General features: G+C 41.1%; 1 protein-coding gene across 1 annotated transcript in view; it reads left to right on the top strand.

Annotated features, from left to right (window-relative positions):
• Nr5a2 (nuclear receptor subfamily 5 group A member 2) overlaps positions 1-17,484 on the top strand; it is a 134,525-nt gene that overhangs the window by 57,766 nt on the left and 59,275 nt on the right. Inside the window, exon 5 of the mRNA XM_004659534.2 lies at positions 14,243-14,362. Coding sequence (XP_004659591.2) covers positions 14,243-14,362 — 120 coding nt within the window. The remainder of the gene's footprint in view (positions 1-14,242; positions 14,363-17,484) is intronic.

The following is a 17,484-nucleotide window of genomic DNA, read 5'->3' as shown; positions in this document are numbered from 1 at the left end:
GAAGCCCTTCAACCACTGGACCATCTTCCCAGCCCCCAAAACCTACACATTTTAAAGAGAAAAAAAAACTGTTGCTCTTTATCTCTGTATGCAAAGGTTCAGGAAAAGAACACCAGGGCAGGATTCAGAACACCTGGATTTCCATCCTGGTTCTGGCATCTGAGTCAACTTATATAAATCATTGCCTGCCCACCCTGAATTTCCTCTTCTATAAAATAAAATCATTGGACTACATTTTAACACTGGACCCTTTCAGCCTTAATTAAGCAGATACTAGTTAAGCACCAACTGTGCACTCACTCTGGGTATAAGAGAGGTGCCATTCACAGTGCCAGACACAGGAAGTTTGCTAGAACTCCTTGGTATTAACATGCCATGTTTAGAACATAAATATTTCCCAATATAAACTATTGCAAAACTTCTCACAAAGCAAAATTTGTTTGGATAACCTAAAAATAACCTTTCTGCATTTTGTAGTCAAACTTTTGGTTTTTATAGCTCTTGACCCAATCACTACCCCTCCTCCCTTTCTTTAAATCAACTTCTGGGCATCTCTGAATGCATAGACCAAGCCCCACACTTAGCACTGTGATCTAAAAGGACCTTTAAATTGTGTGAAGGGACAGGTCCTGTTGTGGATCCCTGGGGGAATGTGTAGAATTCTCTAGGAGCCTTTGTACCCAGAGAATTCCCATCACTGAATGTTCCTGAGGGACCTCTGTACTTCTGCCCTAATTTTAGTTGTGTTGTTGGTGAGAGATGTTTAGGCCACTGGGGTTTTTTTTCTCCTTTCTTTGGCCAACTGCCTGATTGAAGCAGCCAGCCAAAAAGGTCCCAAGGACAATTTAGCCTCTGAACATTTTTTTTTTAAATAAAGACTTTGAAATGCACTCTAAACGGAAGAAGTTGTATTACATGACCTTATAGGGTACAGAGCATGCCCTGTAGATTATTTTCCTTTTCTCCTCCACCCGGTGATCCCCAGGACCTCAATTGTATCTCCGCCTCACAAAGTGTTAAGCAGCCAGAGCCTTCCTTGGTCTGAAATATACAAGCCTGCTGCACACCTGGGATTCTCCACTGGCGGGCTGCATCTTAACCATGAAAGCAGTGTCTAGAAGGGAGAATTATAAGCAATTTCACTACCCTATTATGAAAATGGTCACCATATTCACAGATCCTTCCTTGACATTGCAAGAATTGTAAGCAAACAGGAAAAACATCACATCTTAAAAGGAATTTTTCCCTATTGCTTGAATCTTCTGGGTTAGACATGCGGGAACATTGCTTTAATTGCACATAGGAGACTTCTGAACTGGAGAATGGGAAATAGGTAATGGTCATGAATGAAACAATACCCAGCAAGAAAAACCACTGGAAAATATTTCACATTAAACTACTTTAAAATATTTTCTAGCTTGTCACCTGAAAATTTACCCTTTATATTTCATGTAACACCTCTCATAGTTTTCTTTCATTTATTTTTTATATTTAATTTATTTATTTATTTATTTATTTATTTATAATAAATAAACACAGAGAGAAAGACAGATAGAGGGAGAGAGAGAGAATGGGCACGCCAGGGCTTCCAGCCTCTGCAAACGAACTCCAGACACGTGCGCCCCCTTGTGCATCTGGCTAACGTGGGACCTGGGGAACCGAGCCTCGAACCAGGGTCCTTAGGCTTCACAGGCAAGTGCTTAACCGCTAAGCCATCTCTCCAGCCCATTCTTTCATTTATTTTTATGAATGTATACCTGCCCTGAATAAGGTATCTGCTATGAGCTAACCACTGGGCTAGCCAATGACCATTCTTTTTTCAGCATTTTTATTTTTATTTACTTGAGAGAGAAAGACAGAAAGAGTGGGGAGGGAGCAAATGGGTGTACCAGGGCCTCTAGCCACTGCAAATGAGCTCCAGGAGCCTGTGACACCACATGCATCTGGCTTACATAAAAACTGGGGAATCAAACTGCACTGCTAAGCCATCTCTTTATCTCCCATTCCCATTATATTTTTTAAAACTATTTATTTATTTGAGAGAGAGAGGAAGAGAATGGGTGTGCAAGAGCCTGTAGTGACTGCAAACTCCAGATGCATGTGCCACCTTGTGCATCTGGCTTTATGTTGCTACTGGGAAATCAAACCTAGGTCCTTTGGCTTTGCCAGCAAGTACCTTAGCCACTAAGCCATCTCTCCAGCCTACCCAGTGCCCATTCTTTTTTTTTTTTTTTTTTTTGGTTTTTCAAGGTAGGGTCTCACTCTGGCTCAGGCTGACCTGGAATTCACTATGTAGTCTCAGGGTGGCCTCGAACTCACGGCGATCCTCCTACCTCTGCCTCCCGAGTGCTGGGATTAAAGGCGTGCGCCACCACGCCCAGGCTTGCCCATTCTTATTTGATGAAAACAATGGTCATGAGAACAGCTAGAGTTAGCACCATTTTTTCCCAGACTCACCCAGCAAGTGACAATGTCAAGACTGTGAACTCCCCAGCCATGGATTTCCTTAGTGTTTAGCAGTTTCGGATGTTCTCTCTATTTCTTTTTGAAATGAAACAGACCATCAGAAAGTTTTGTTCTAGGACCCACTGAGGTTGGCTTCTCTTGCCACTGGCTTACACAATAGCATAAAAAAGAACACTCTGTGAAAATAAAAATACTGTCTCTACCCTGACAGTACTCGAGTATCTACTACCTGCTTCTGGGAGCCTAGGGTACTATGTCCCAAGACTGTCCTTGGAAAGCCAACAAGGGGTGTCTTGAGAGTCCAGTTCTAGGTGAAACTATTTTGCAATCAACTTATAAATTTGCCTTGTATATTCTATAAGTCGTGTCTCATTTTCCCTTTATTTCTGTTTTTCATGGGTTTTCTTATTCATCTTTCATTATGTGTACATGTAAGTGGTTGTGAATTGCTTTCAAGTATATATATGTGTGTGTGTGTGTGTGTGTGTGTGTATTTATATATACACGCACACACACACATATGCATATGTGCAGAGGGGGACAGAGTAGAGAGAAATATAGAGAGAATGGGTACACCAGAGCCTGTAGCTGCTACATGTGAGCTCCAGATCCATGTGCCATATTGTGCATTCAGCTTTACACGGGTACTATGGAATCAAACTAGGGTCATCTTTGCAGGCAAGTGCCTTAACCATGGAGCCATCTCTTCAACCCTCAAGTGTATTTTCAAGGAAGAATGTAGTCATTTTTTTTTTTCTTTTCTTCTTATGGTGCTTGGGATCCTACCTAGGAGCTCATGAATAAAAGTAAGAGCTCAACCATCATCCCTTATTTTCTAGTTATTGGTTCCATAGAGTTTAACAGTTCAGCCGGGCACAGTGGCACACACCTTTAATCCAAGAAATTGAGAGGCAGTCAGGAGGATCACCATGATTTTGAGGCTGGCCTTGGAGTACATAGTAAATTCAAGCTTAGCCTGGGCTAGAGTAACAGTCTACCTTGAAAAAAAAGCAGTCCAAAAATAATTTAAGAGTTCATATGCTGCTTGGTACACTAATTAGTTTGCAAGGTATGTCTTGTTTGTTCACTTTTAAGTTTCTTGAGGGTAAGTACTACAGCATATATTCATTCAAGTCTTCAAAGCACCCCAGAATTAATATGTATTTTTTGACTTATTGTTGATTAGAGCAGATTTATAATCTGACAAGATAACTGGTCCTAGGTTAACCTATCCAAAACAAATTCATCAGTTAAAATATATATTTGAGAGAAAGACAGAGAATGAGAATGGTCCAGGGCCTCTTGTCATTGCAAAGGAATTCCAGACACATGTGCCACCTTGTACATCTGGTTTTCCTTGGATATTAATTAGGCAATTGAACCTGGGCTGTCAGGCTTTTGGTGAGCAAGCCCTTTTAGCCACTAAGCAGCCATCACACCAGCCCCAAATTCCTCAGGTTTAATGCTAACAATACCTCAGGATCTGGGGTTGAGTTGACAAAATACTAATTCTTATATTCCTTTTTAAACTTTTTATTGATAGGTTCCATGAGTATAGACAATAAAACCATAACAATTTCCTTCCTCCACTCCCATCCCCCTTCCCAAATCTACTCTACATCAAATCCCCTCTCCTTTCCAATTAGTCTCTCTTTTATTTTGATGTCATCACCTTTTCCTCCTATTATTAAGATCTTATGTAAGTAATTTCAGGCACTGTGAGTTCATGAATATCAAAGACATTTTGTGTCTTGGAAGGTTGCATTATAAGCAGTCCTACCGTTCCTTTGGCTCTCACATTTTTTCCGCCACCTCTTCTGCAATGGACCCTGAGCCTTGGAAGGTGTGATAGAGATATTGCAGTGCTGAGCACTCCTGTCACTTCTTCTCAGCACTGGCAAGTTTTGAGCCACCCCAGTGGTTGCCACTATCTGAAAAAGAGAAGCTTCTTTAGTCACAAGTGAAGGTAGTACATGGGTGTAAACATTAAAAAACAATTTTAAGTGCTTACAGGGCAGTTTGGTGAGCATAATATATACATTTAGCCAGACAATAATAGGTGTTATTTCCCTATGGCTCATGACCTCTCCAGCCATAGATTTCTGACTAGGTTTTCAGTACCAGGCGTGCATTCCCTCCTGTGGAGCGGGCCTCCAGTCTTAGAGAGCAGCTGGTTTCCCCCATAACAGACATGTCACTATTGTACCAGTTGGCACATTTGGCCTGACTGGGCAGTCTAAGGGCCTGCAGGGCCCACTGCTGTTTCACATCATTTATGACTTGTCTCTCCCAAAGGGCTGCATTCAGGATAGCTCTTTCCAGCTAATTGACTGAAATGTTTTCTAGTGGCAGTCTATGGTTTCTGAGTGCACCATTATCCAAAGGTATCCATATGGTTTTCTAGCTTCCTGACCTCTATTACTGACTTTTACTCTGACTCACATATAAGTCTAAACATTTGTAACTAGGATCCACATATGAGAGAGAACATGTGGCATCTGACTTTCTGGGTCTGGATTACCTCACTTACTATAATCCTTTCCAGATTCATCTACTCCCCTGCAAATTTCATAACTTCATTTTTCCTTACTGATGAATAGACTCCATTGTATAAATGTGTCACATCTTCATTATCCACTCATCAGTGGGACATCTAGGCTGGTTCCATTTCCTACTATTGTGAATAGAGTGGCAGTAGACATGGATGTGCAGGTATCGCTAATGTAGTGAGACGTGTCCTTAGGATATATGCCAAGGCAAAATAATGAAGCCTCATGAAAGAATCACTTTATCATGCTGAGCCATCATCTTAGTGACACCTCTTAGGGGCAGGATGGATGTAACCAGTATTCAATGAACAGAGAGACCTCTTTCCTTCTGCATTCCTGTGTATGTTCACACTTGGACTCTGAAGCAATGATGTGATTGACTCCCTAAGCCTCTCCCAAGCAAAAATAGTTTCATTAGCTTTTAGTGCCCACTCAGTCTGTTGTATGAGGCTGTGTGTGGTTACTAAAAAACAGAAAATTCTAGCAGGACAGCCAGCTGAGTGAAAGTTCCTAGTTGACATCTCTCAACATGAAGAATTGATTATTAGCTTAGAACTGATATTTCAGTGAGAATCTTTTTGAAATCTGGTTAAAAGGAGGGGTAAAAGCTGCTCAAAATTTGACCTTAAATTTGGCAACTTCAGAGAATGTAGCAACAGTTCTATTTGAAAGTAATTAGCTGAATTATGTGCCCTGGTGACTATGTAGATAAGTATGTTTTTTTGAGACAAGTGACAGGGTCTCACTATGTAGCCCTACCTGGCCTGGAATTCACCATGTAGCCCAGGCTGCTCTTAAACTTGAGGCAATCCTCCTGCCTTTGCTTTCTGAGTACAGGAATTACAGACATGTGACAACCACGTCTAACTTAATGATATATTTATTTTTTATTTTTTGTTGAGGATGGGTCTCACTTTAGCCCAGGCAGATGTGAAACTCACTTTATAGTCCAGTTTGGCCTTGAACTCACAGCAATTCTCCTGCTTCAGACTCCTGAGTATTGATGATATATTTCTTAATAGTAGTATTTAATGTTTATGTACACTGTACAGTTTAAGCCCGAACCCTCAAAAATATCTCTCACTTTTATATGAATTAGAAAATTTGATCTTGATCTATGGCATTGGCACATCTTTATATAAAGCAATGTTGTAGTCACACCCATGGGAAATGAGGCATACCTTGTTTGTGGGTGCTGTGAAAGAAGGAAACTTCTTTGTGGAAGCATTAGACTGAAAGAAATGTAGAGATGACTTCCTGAAGAAGACATCTTTTAAACAGCTTCTCAGGGGATTCATGAGTATTCTAGGAAGGAATGATGCTGAATGCCTGGTGGCCTGATCATGAACTTTTCAAATCATGGTTCTGTTACTTAGAGAGCAATATTAGAAAAATCATGGAACATTTGTAATCCAGGTTCCTCATGAGTAAAACAAATCATAAGAAGTCCAACTTTGGGCTGGGGAGATTGCTTAGTGGTTAAACACTTGCCTGTGAAACCTAAGGACCCCAGTTCGAGGCTCGATTACCCAGGACCCACGTTAGCCAGATGCACAAGGGGGCGCACACATCTGGAGTTCGTTTGCAGGGGCTAGAGGCCCTGGAGCCCCCATTCTCTTTCTCTGTCTCTCTGTCTCTCTCTCCCTCTTTCTCTCTCTGTCTGTCACTCTCAAATAAATTAAAAAAAAAATGAACAAAAAGAAAAAGAAATCCAACTTCATCAGTCATGAAGATTAAACACTGTGAAGCCTTAGCCCTAAAACTCAAAGATCATATGTGAAGCTCTTCCTTATTTCTTTATTTGTTATTTTTTAAAATGTATTAACATAGCTGGGCCTGGGGATCGAGGCCTACCATCCCAGCCTGTTGGGAGGCTAAGGAGGAGAACACAAATTTAGGGCAACACTGAGCTACACAATGAGTTCAAGGCCAGCCTGGGCAACTTAGTGAGACCCTGTCTCAAAATGAAAAATAAAAAGAGGGCTAGGGATATAGCTCAGTTGTGGAGAGCTTACGTAGCATGTATGAGTCCGCAGGTTCAATACCCAGTACTGTTTTGAAAAATATATTAAGAAAATTTATATAAGCCATTACTTCCTCTTTTAATCTTAAGAGCCACCAGAAGGAAAGCTTACAGAACCATGCCTGAGTCATCTGTGGTTTCTCATAGTATCAGTAGCCCCAGCATGTCATGTGAAAAATACCAGCAACAAATAGGAGATTTTACTGGGACATTAGGATGTAATGGGAAAGAAGTTTCAGTAGAAATCTGTCTTCTCATCATGACCTGGCCCACATAGAAGGTAGCAATATTTGTGTGGTACACCAGTATATCAAGGTAGCTGTCCTTATCTGCTAGCTGTCCCCCTGACCTGAGGAGCTGAAACACTGATGACCTCTTCCAAGCATGACCTGGTTAGCTAGCTCTGGTATGCTGGAGATCTCTGAAGGAAAGTCTGAGAAATTTGAAAGAAGCTCAAGTCCAGCGGAGCAGAATGAACAAAACAGATAATTCTAGAAACTATGTATATGGTAGATGAGGCAAAAAGGAGACACAGGCTCACTGTTCCAGTCCTTGGTTCTGGGGCAATATTGATTTTGATCTCGATAGGACATGGGTGAAAGAGGCAGAGTGGTCAGAGGAAATGGAAAGAAGAGAAGGCAGATAACTCTGCTTCCTGCTTGCCTCCTCTGAGAGTTCACTTCCAGGAAGGGGAGGTGGGGATCCTCCAGGGCCAGAATCACTCAGTTCCTGGCAGTATTGCTGGGTAGGTCCTTGCATGCTGAGCAGAAAGGCAGCTAGAAGGCACACTGGGTCCCTCCCCTGCCCCCAATTATCTGGGAGCAGAGAAGAATCCTGGCTGTAAATCTACCAGGCGTTCAACAATTGACTAGGGAGTTTTACTGGCTGTTCGCTCTCGTGTACAGCATTGTTTTTAGTGCTTGTTTAATCATTGTTAATGTGAAATCATTTTTTCTTGGACTTTGTAGCAGTTTATTACAGAGGTTTTAGATAATCATCAGTGTTCTTTATAAAAACAATAAAGCATTGAGGTAGTGGTGTGTCTGCTTTGTCCAAAGCAAATTTTCATTGAGATATTGTTGACTTTGGATGTTTTTTAGTTTTGATATCTCTCTCTTTTCTTCTTCTTGATGTACTTCTATAAATTTCATCATTGTTATAAAAAGAAATGGTGACTCAACTTTGGAGCTTTTCAAGCTTACTTGCATTTTTATTTTATTTTATTTTATTTATTTTTAAAGCAGGCTTTCTTTTTTTAAATTTTATTTATTTATTTATTTATTTATTTTTATTTGGGAGCGACAAATACAGAGAGAAAGACAGATAGAGGGAGAGAGAGAGAATGGGCACGCCAGGGCTTCCAGCCTCTGCAAACAAACTCCAGATGCGTGCGCCCCCTCGTGCATCTGGCTAACGTGGGACCTGGGGAACCGAGCCTTGAACCGGGGTTCTTAGGCTTCACAGGCAAGCGCTTAACCGCTAAGCCATCTCTCCAGCCCTTTATTTTATTTTTTTGGTGGTTGTTTTTGTGGTTTTGTTTTTTCTTTTTGTCATAAAATATAGTAGCTGGACATCATTGATAGTGATTCTGAAAAAATGTTTGTTTGTTTGTTTGTTTGTTTTATCTTTAAACTATACTTGGATTCAGGATCTATTATAACAGGAGTTGCAGAGTGAAAAAGAAGTAAAACCAAAAAGAGATGTTTTGTGACTCTACAAGGTGAAGTCCTGCTTCAAGTCCTCTTCTCTAGCCCCTGGATGTGTCCCCAAGGAATGAAGCAGGGTAAAACACCACTGAGAATATCTTGGTCCTCTCACTGGACCAAAGCACAGGCCATGTCTTAGTCACCTGCCCCTCACCCCACCCACCTTCATTTTTAATGCAAGCCCTGGTATGCCAAGTTGAATAATCAGAAATAAAAAATGAGCTTATGTCCACTTTTTAAACTACCTTCCCATCCCAGTGCAATGTTTTTCTAAAAATTTTTGAAAGCTTGACTACAGTCAATAAAAAGGCATTGTAAGAGGGAAAGTGAGATAACAGCTCAAAGAGAAAGGGAAGGGAGCAACATGAAGGTTTTTTGAAGTTCAGTGTGCAGTTGATAAAAATCTACACTTTTCTTCTGATTGTTTGCCACATCCATTCTTGTACAAGAAAACATGTACTTCTAATGATTAACATCCTGGGCTGTGGGAAATTGGGCTTCATAACAATATGTGACTTGTATTCCTTTAACCCCTCATCTGTAATGCCAATAGACATAGTTTCTCTGATGAGTAACTAGGTTTCTGAGATAAGTGTTCACTTTTATTACAACCGATAACCCAGGATTATATGAGGTGGTATTGGTAAGCACTAGTAAGAGATTTTGATCCATAATGGGGCTCACTGCCAATTAGTCCCCCCTCCTGAGCTTCCCAAATGTCACCCTCAATTGTTCATTAACAGTATCTTAAGAGATTTTTTTTTTCCTTGTTATGTCCAGTGGTCATCCCTTAAAACTCTTTCTTCCAAAGAAATATCTTAAAAATTGCTAGTGCTTATCTAGAGATAAGAGAAGCGGCCAACCATCGCATGTTCCTGCCCTTTCATTCCTAGTGCTCTAAACTGTGTCATCTGAAGCACCGTGAGGCTACATGCTCACCAATTTCAAGATCACATAAAGCATCCCATATTCAATTATGGCAAATAATGAAATGGAATATTGGTGTGGAAAGCCACCTCAGAGAGTATGCAAATCAGGGATCAATTGCTCATAAAGACTGTTAAAATTAGCATTAGTCCAGAATCTTTTCCAAGGGTCAGCTGTGGGTACAGACCTACAAGACACCTGTCAGAAGGGTCATATGCAAGTTGCTTGTAGGTTCACTATGTGCAAAGATAACCAGTCATTTCACTGAAAGAGGTGCTTACTTATAATAACTGATAATTGCAAGAAACTGATAATTGCAGAGAGGGAAATAATTCACTCATCTGTTCCTTCATTTAACAAATGTTACATGTCTCTTTGACCATGAGGCACTATAGAAGGCATTTCTTGAACTGCAGACAAGGCAAACAATTGTGATCTTTGTGAACAAGCAAATTAGAGGAGATCCTCTGTTGGACACAAAGAAGGAATAATGACATGAACATCACAGCAGATCAAACAAAAACAAATGACGCATTAATTGTAGGAAGTAGATATGCCCAATTTCATCTATTCTAGCAATTTCCAAGGAAGCAAAGGAACCGGGCACTTCTTTGGAAGTATGTCCTCAACAATCTAAAAATCTAGGGGAGGTTAAATCCTTAGTACTTTAATATGCTTTCAATGTGGTAAACTCTGACCATAACCATTTCTCTAATATTATATGCAAAAGGTAAGTAAGTGACCAGGTAAGTGGGTAACCGTGTGGTGGAAAGACAGAGAAGGCCCTAGTTCAGAGAGAGCTCCAGAAACTACTCTAATCTTCACTCACCTTTCTCCATTTCTTCATGGCTTCATGGCAGCAGACAGCCCCTAGCTCTTTTCTGCCCTACCTGAAAACTGGGAATTATTAATACGTAGAAATCCCCATCGTGCATCCATAAGTAGACTTTGGAGAGTCTGTTCTGCCCCTCCCTCCTGGAGTTACTGGGCCACATTTTCATATGTGAGCCATTGTTAGATAATCAGGGAGATAATCTTGAAGCGTAGTGTTTTGGGCTTTTCTGAAAAGAGTGCTAAATAAATAACTAAAGCTCATATCATACTTACAAAAATGAATGGAACAAGATTTGACTGATAGTGTATGAAAAAATGATAAACCCAGAGGGCAAAGGACACGTGTTTCTGAATCGCCCTTGGCATCAAAGAGAGGTGATTGTAGGAAGCTGCTTTGGGTGCAATGACATTTGTATTGCCAGGGCATCAGTCCACAGCACCTTGGGCAAGCTGCTTACAAATATGCATCATGCCTGACTTGTCTCTAGAGGGACACGAGCTCCCACTGTCAACTACGGCTCTCAGTGGTGTTTGGGTGAGTGTTCTCTCCCATGGGAATAAGTCACACAAGGGCAAGTGTTGTATTTACCTTGCTTGTCATTTTATCCCAGGTCCTGGCACTTTCACCCACCAAATAATTGGCTCAGAAAATAGCTACTTAGGTTGGGGATGGAGCTTAGTGGTAGAGCACTTGCCTAGGTGTGAGGTCCCGAATTCAATCTCTGGCACTGCCATAAATAAATAAACAAATGCTGTTATGCTATTTCATGACTGAAATTCCTTTGGTCAGAACAGACTTTAAATTACTTATCTACAATTTTTTCCCCAAGGTAAGTTCTCACTCTAGCCATGGCTCACCTGAAATTCACTATGGAGTCTCAGGCTGGCCTTGAACTCACAGCAATCCTCCTACCTCAACCTCCCAAGTGCTGGGATTAAAGGCATGCACCACCACACCCTGCTTATTTACAATTTTACACATATAAATAATGTATTTTGATTAAATTCACCACCATTATCCACTCTTCTCCCCTTCCCACTCCTGCTGGACCCCTTCTTCTTCCCAACTAGCTCCTCTCCTTCTGTCATGTCTTATTTTTTTTATTTATTTTTTCTTTTTTTGGTAACACACTGAATTTAGTTAGGGTAGCTTACTGACCAGTGGCACTGAAGCAAATGACTAGCCCTCCCCAAGCAACCGTTAACTAGTAGTACTTCTTCATGGTGGGGTGGAAGCTTGTGAGTCCCTCTCCCACCCCTGATGGAATACTGAAAGACTTAACCCGGGATGTGGTAAGGGTGGTGGGAGGAGAAGGTGGGGATGGACCAACCAAAACTGAAGATATTTCTGATAAAGAGTTACTGGGCTAACTTTTGCTCATCACAGAGTTTGACGGGAGCATCAATCTGCACACTTGGGATTTGGAAGTAGGGGGACAGGAGAGTCTAGAAATAGAACCCAGAGCCTTGTGTATGCCAGGCAGGTAGATGCTCTCACAGAGCTGAGTCCCAACTCACCTTTCTATGCTTCCAAACAGAACTGGGACAGCCTTCCAGATGGGAGTCTCTGATTCTTCATTTGACTCTCCTACAAATAGTATCAAACGGTGTGACTCAGGCTACTTCAGACCTGCTGTCTAGCCTAGGTTGGCCTCAAAGTTATAATTCTCCTGCCTCAGCCTTATGGGTATGAACCACTGTTTACAAAGAGCTTTCTCACTCGCTGTCTCATCATATCTTCTGAACAAAATCTGCTTCACACACGTTTAACTGAGTGTGTATAGCTCAAGAAGTAAACAGCTTGCCAGGCGTGGTGGCACACACCTCTAAGCCCTGCACTCGGGAGGCCGAGGTAACAGGATCGCCATGAATTCAAGGCCAGCCTGAGACTACATAGTGAATTCCAGGTCAGCCTGGGCCAGAGTGAGACCCTGCCTTGAAACCCCAACCCTCCTCTCCCCCCAAAAAAGAAGTAAATGGCTTGGGTAAGCTCTCACCTTTTTTTGCATCAGGCTTTATGTGGATGGCTAGAGAATTGAGCCCCAGGCCATCAGGGTTTGCAGCAAGCACCTTTAACCACTGAGCTATTGCCTCAGTCCCATCTAAGCTCTCAAAGCTGGAAAGTACACAAACTGTGCTTTAAATCCTTGTTTCCATGCCAAGTACAGTGTTTTGACTGTTTTCACTGTACCCTGGCTTTATGGAAATCAAGTTGGCTGCTAGTGCTTACTTCTGTGTGTCAACTCTCCTGAGTCCCCATTGAATGACCTATTAAAAATGGCTTTGTCGCCAGGTGGGGTGGTGCACACCTTTAATCCCAGCACTTGGGAGGCAGAGGTAGGATCATCACTGTGAGTTTGAGGCCACCCTGAGACTACATAGCAAATTCCAGGTCAGCCTGGCTTAGAGTGAGACCGTACCTCGAATCCCCACCCCCCACAATGGCTTTGTTAAAGTTAGTTAAATTAATTTGTTTTAAAAAATATTCCAGTACCTCTTTGTAATTTGGAAACAGCCTAGATTTTGGAAAGGACAAAGAATCCTTCAGGTATGCTCCTAAGACTTTCTCAGTCTTCCACTCAAATGAGCACAAGTGGCACCAGTTCTGCTAACTTCAAAGGTGTGTTCTCTGAGTCAAAGCCACTGCGGTACTCAAAACTCCCTTCACTTATTGCTCAACACGTGCCAGGTACCATTTCTATAAATGTAGAGCACACAGGCCTTGCATTTGGCGTACACCTAGGCTTGTGGCTGGTACCAATTACAAAAGGAAGAATGACTGTTAATAAACAGTCCTGAAGGGGGATGAGCTGTCCACACTTACACCATGGGGGGTGGAAACTGAGAGGGAGATAGTGGGTCTTTTTGTCACAGAAAAATACAGTTCTCTGGAGGGTAAGGTGCATGAACGTGTGTAAAATGCCCCTAGGAACCTTTGTTTTCATCCTCACAGTTATCCCATACAAGAGAGACTGTGCTTGTTCTGTCTTTCAGAAAAGGAAACTAATGATTAGGAAGTTTGCAGAAATAGTTTCCAAGTCATAAAAGCAAAAGCAGGGGCTTGTTAGATTGGTTTCCATTTCTTGTTGTTGGCAGGGTCTCCTGTAGCCCAAGCTGGCCTCAGATTAGTTGAGGTTGGCCTTAAACTCCGGATTCTACTGCCTTCACCTCCCAAGTGCTGGAAGCACAGGTGTATACCATGACACCTGGCAAAAGTGCAGGCTGACACTGAGAACGTGCTTGTTCGTAGCCTTGAGCAGATCAGACTTTCATTTAATATTCGTGACCCGCAGTAGCCTGTGCTTTGAGCTACCATGCTAGTTTTTCTTTCTTACGGGTTCCTCTCAGTTTGGCAGTTACATACAATTTCAGTTTCAGCTCCATGTATTAACCTTACCACACGCTAGCAGGGATCCGTTGGGGAAAGACCAGGAGCCCATAGCTCCTACCAACTCTAATAGCTCTATTAATGCCAGATAGACCAATCTCATGGAGTGCTTTTTCCTAGAAGCTTGTTGATAATAAATCCTTAGTGTAAGCATTTATTTATGTTTTCTGTAAAATATTTGTCTAAATGTAAAATAATGGCTTTTAGGAGCAGCGATATAAATTCTGAGCATTTGTATTGTGGTTATTGATGGATACCTTCTTGTTTATTGGTCCTCTTGTGTAGAAAATTATGCAAAAATAAAAAGGTAGTGAATAACTCCTATATACTTTTTCTTTTTTGATTATAGGTTGATGACCAAATGAAGCTGCTTCAGAACTGCTGGAGTGAGCTCTTAATCCTCGACCACATTTACCGACAAGTGGTGCACGGGAAGGAAGGATCCATCTTTCTGGTTACTGGGCAACAAGTGAGTCTAGAGACAAGAAAAAAAAAATGATTAAGTATGTTCAGAGTAGCAGGAACTTAACTAGATCAGAAGCACTCTTGTGCTCTGAAATGGAGAGATTGGCCACAAATAATTTAGAAATGATGACTTGGTGCACTCAGTTCCTGCCCTGATAATTACAGATGAAGTTGGAGACTCAAGCCTAATCATGGCATTCTGCCGCTTCCATCTGCTTCCAAGGGTCGGAACAATTGCCAAATCAAACAGTGCTCAGCCCGGGCTTCCGAATTAACACACCACACTCATTTGTTGCTAGCTTTTTACACTGATAAATTGTAGAATCTAGTGTTTTGATGATGATGATAATAATGGTTATCATTCTTGTGCTAGAGATCAAATCCAGTGCCTCATACATAGTAGGGAAGTACTCTCTGCCACTGAGCTGTGTCCCCAGCACCAGAATCCTTGCTATTTTGGGATGATATTGGTGGAAGAGCTCAATTCAAATGTCACATGCAGTCAAAATATGGGTACAAAGGCAAGTACATGAGAAGGGAAAGTTGTCCCAATTTTCAAGAGTTGGTCTTTCAGAAAAGTAGCAAGACAAAATTATTGTTGAGTGTGACACATGTCTAGTTAGGTATTATTTCAATCAATTTACTGCACACCTACTGTCCACCAGTATTGTGAGGCATTGGTATGTTTAGTGAAAAAAAAACAGAACAACAATTCTTACCCTATTTATGGCTCTTAATGTAGTAAGAAGGAGTTGATAATCAATGATAACCTTTATCCACAAATCTGTGATATGTTAGAGATCAAAGTACTATCCAACAAAAGATAAATAAAAATAAATGAATAGGATTCAGGAGGCAGCATGGACATGCGATGAGTGGGCTGTATGGATCACAGTGTTTAATAGGATGGTTGGTTTGACACTACTGAGAAAGTAATATTTTAGGTAAACATAGAGAAGGAGGGACTGGGGAAAGAGAACTATGTAATGGACTAAATGTCAACATTGTAGAATTTGGGTCATTCTTCTGGTTTCTTACCCTCCACTCTACAATTGATGGATTAGTAAAATAAACGTGCGGAACTCTGTTAGTCCTTTAGTCCATTCCATCATAGCTATTCAAGACACCACTGCATCGTTCAGCAGTGGCGACTCCAGCACTCTGGTTCTGTGATCTTTTACGTCTAGCTATAAACGTTTATGTGCTGTGAAACCACAGCAGTGCATATTTGAAAATGAAAGGCTGTCTCTACACCATTTGCTGTGTTATTAATAAATCACATTTTCCCAATCAAATTAAAAGCAAGCACCATTTCAGAGTTCTTGCAGACTGGATCAATTCAACCATCTCCATCACTATCTGGTTCCTGCTCTGTGCAGCTCTTGGGAGAAAGAGCTTTTAGTTAATAAAGTGGGTTTGACTTCTTATGCTTTCAAATTTTTGCTTGTTTTCATCCTGTGGCCCATCTTTGGTAAAAAAAAAAAAAAAATGTACCCATTTTTGAGTCTGATCACAGGGTATACATCCCACCTCTCCCACCCTCACCTAACTGGGGGCTGCATTAGAAGTATAACACTCAGTTTATAAATTAATTTGATTTTATTCCCTTCAGGATTTTAAAGAAATGAAATAGATTTGTGCCATTTCATTCCTGCTCTTTAGAAATTTTCTTATTTCACGTTTCATTTTGCCTTAAGTGCTGTCCTTGAATATAGGTAATTACTGTTTAAAAAGCAGGGCCTGGCTAGTCATGGTGGATCATGCCTTTAATCCCAGCTCTCAGAGGCAGAGGTAGGAAGATTGCTATAAGTTCGAGGCCAGCCAGGGACTACAGAATGAATTCTAGGTCAGCCTGGACAGAGTGAGACCCTACTTTGAAATGGCAACAACAAAAAAGCAGGGTCTATATATTTCTTGTCTCTGATTTTCAAAACCAAGAACAGTCACAGACTGGAAAGTAGTATCATCTTTACCATCAATAACTGACATTTAGTAGTATGTTACATGAGAACAGGAGAGGCTCCCTCATACAAAAATCATCTTTGTCTCATACCTTCCTTGTAGCCCAGATTTTCCCAGCTTCTCATGCACCCAACTTTAAAATGGTTCAGGGTTCTGTCAAGCTTCCTCCCCCAGTGTTCTTTTTCCATCCAATCCAAATGAATAGCCTCATAATGATTCATTGTAACCAGGCATTTTCATTTATGGTAGCTATGGAAGAAATCTTTTATATTCTGTCATTGGAGTAGGCTGGACAAGACATTTTGAGCATATCCTCAGGCTTCCTAAAATTGGAGAGAATGAAAAAAAAAAGTGCTCCAAAGGAAGATTTCCAGAGCATATGAACTTTGTGACAGGATGAGAAGAACTTATTTTTGGAGTGGGGGGGAGAGGAGGGTGTGTGAGAACCAAAACCAGAGTCTCATACATGCTAAGCAAATGTTCAAGTATTGGATTCCAGCCCCAGCTCTGTGAAAGATACCTAAATGCAAGGTGATATGCTACTAATTCTAGCACCTCCTATGAGGTTAAAAGTGATGCATATTAACTGATGTACCTAAATGAGAACTACTGTATCTATAGCCTACATAGTTGTTGTTGCTGTTGTTGTGTGTGTTTCCCAAGTGTTTGAGGGAAGAAAGTTAGCTAAGCCTTGGTCATATTCCTAGTTTCACTGAGGACCTCTCCACCTTCCAACTGGCTCATGTATCTAGGTAGCAATAATGGCTCTCTATTAACAAATCACTTTCCACTCAGGTGAAGCAGGGACACCGGTGGAAATCCCAAGTATATATATTTGTTTTATTTTGTCTTGTTTTGTGAGGTCTTGCTTTAGCTCAGGCTGACCTAGGATTCACTATGTAGTCTCAGGCTGGCCTTGAACTCATGGCAATCCTCCTGCCTCAGCCTCCCAAGTGCTGGCCAAGTATATTTTTCTTAGAATGGTAAATAGTTTCCTTATGACAAAAATAAGAGAACCAGACTTTTAGTAAAACATCAGATTACTATTTGGTCAATGCCAATATTATGAAGATAATTAAAATGATGATGAAAAGGAGAGGCATGTATTTAAGTAGAAGAGCCAAACAGGAAAAAGAAGAAATTATTATGAAAAAAAAATGGAAG

This window comes from Jaculus jaculus, chromosome 1 (assembly GCF_020740685.1).
Source record: "Jaculus jaculus isolate mJacJac1 chromosome 1, mJacJac1.mat.Y.cur, whole genome shotgun sequence".
Lineage (NCBI taxonomy): Eukaryota > Metazoa > Chordata > Mammalia > Rodentia > Dipodidae > Jaculus > Jaculus jaculus.
Note: the sequence above shows the minus strand (reverse complement) of the source record. Positions and strands in the feature narration are given on the sequence as shown.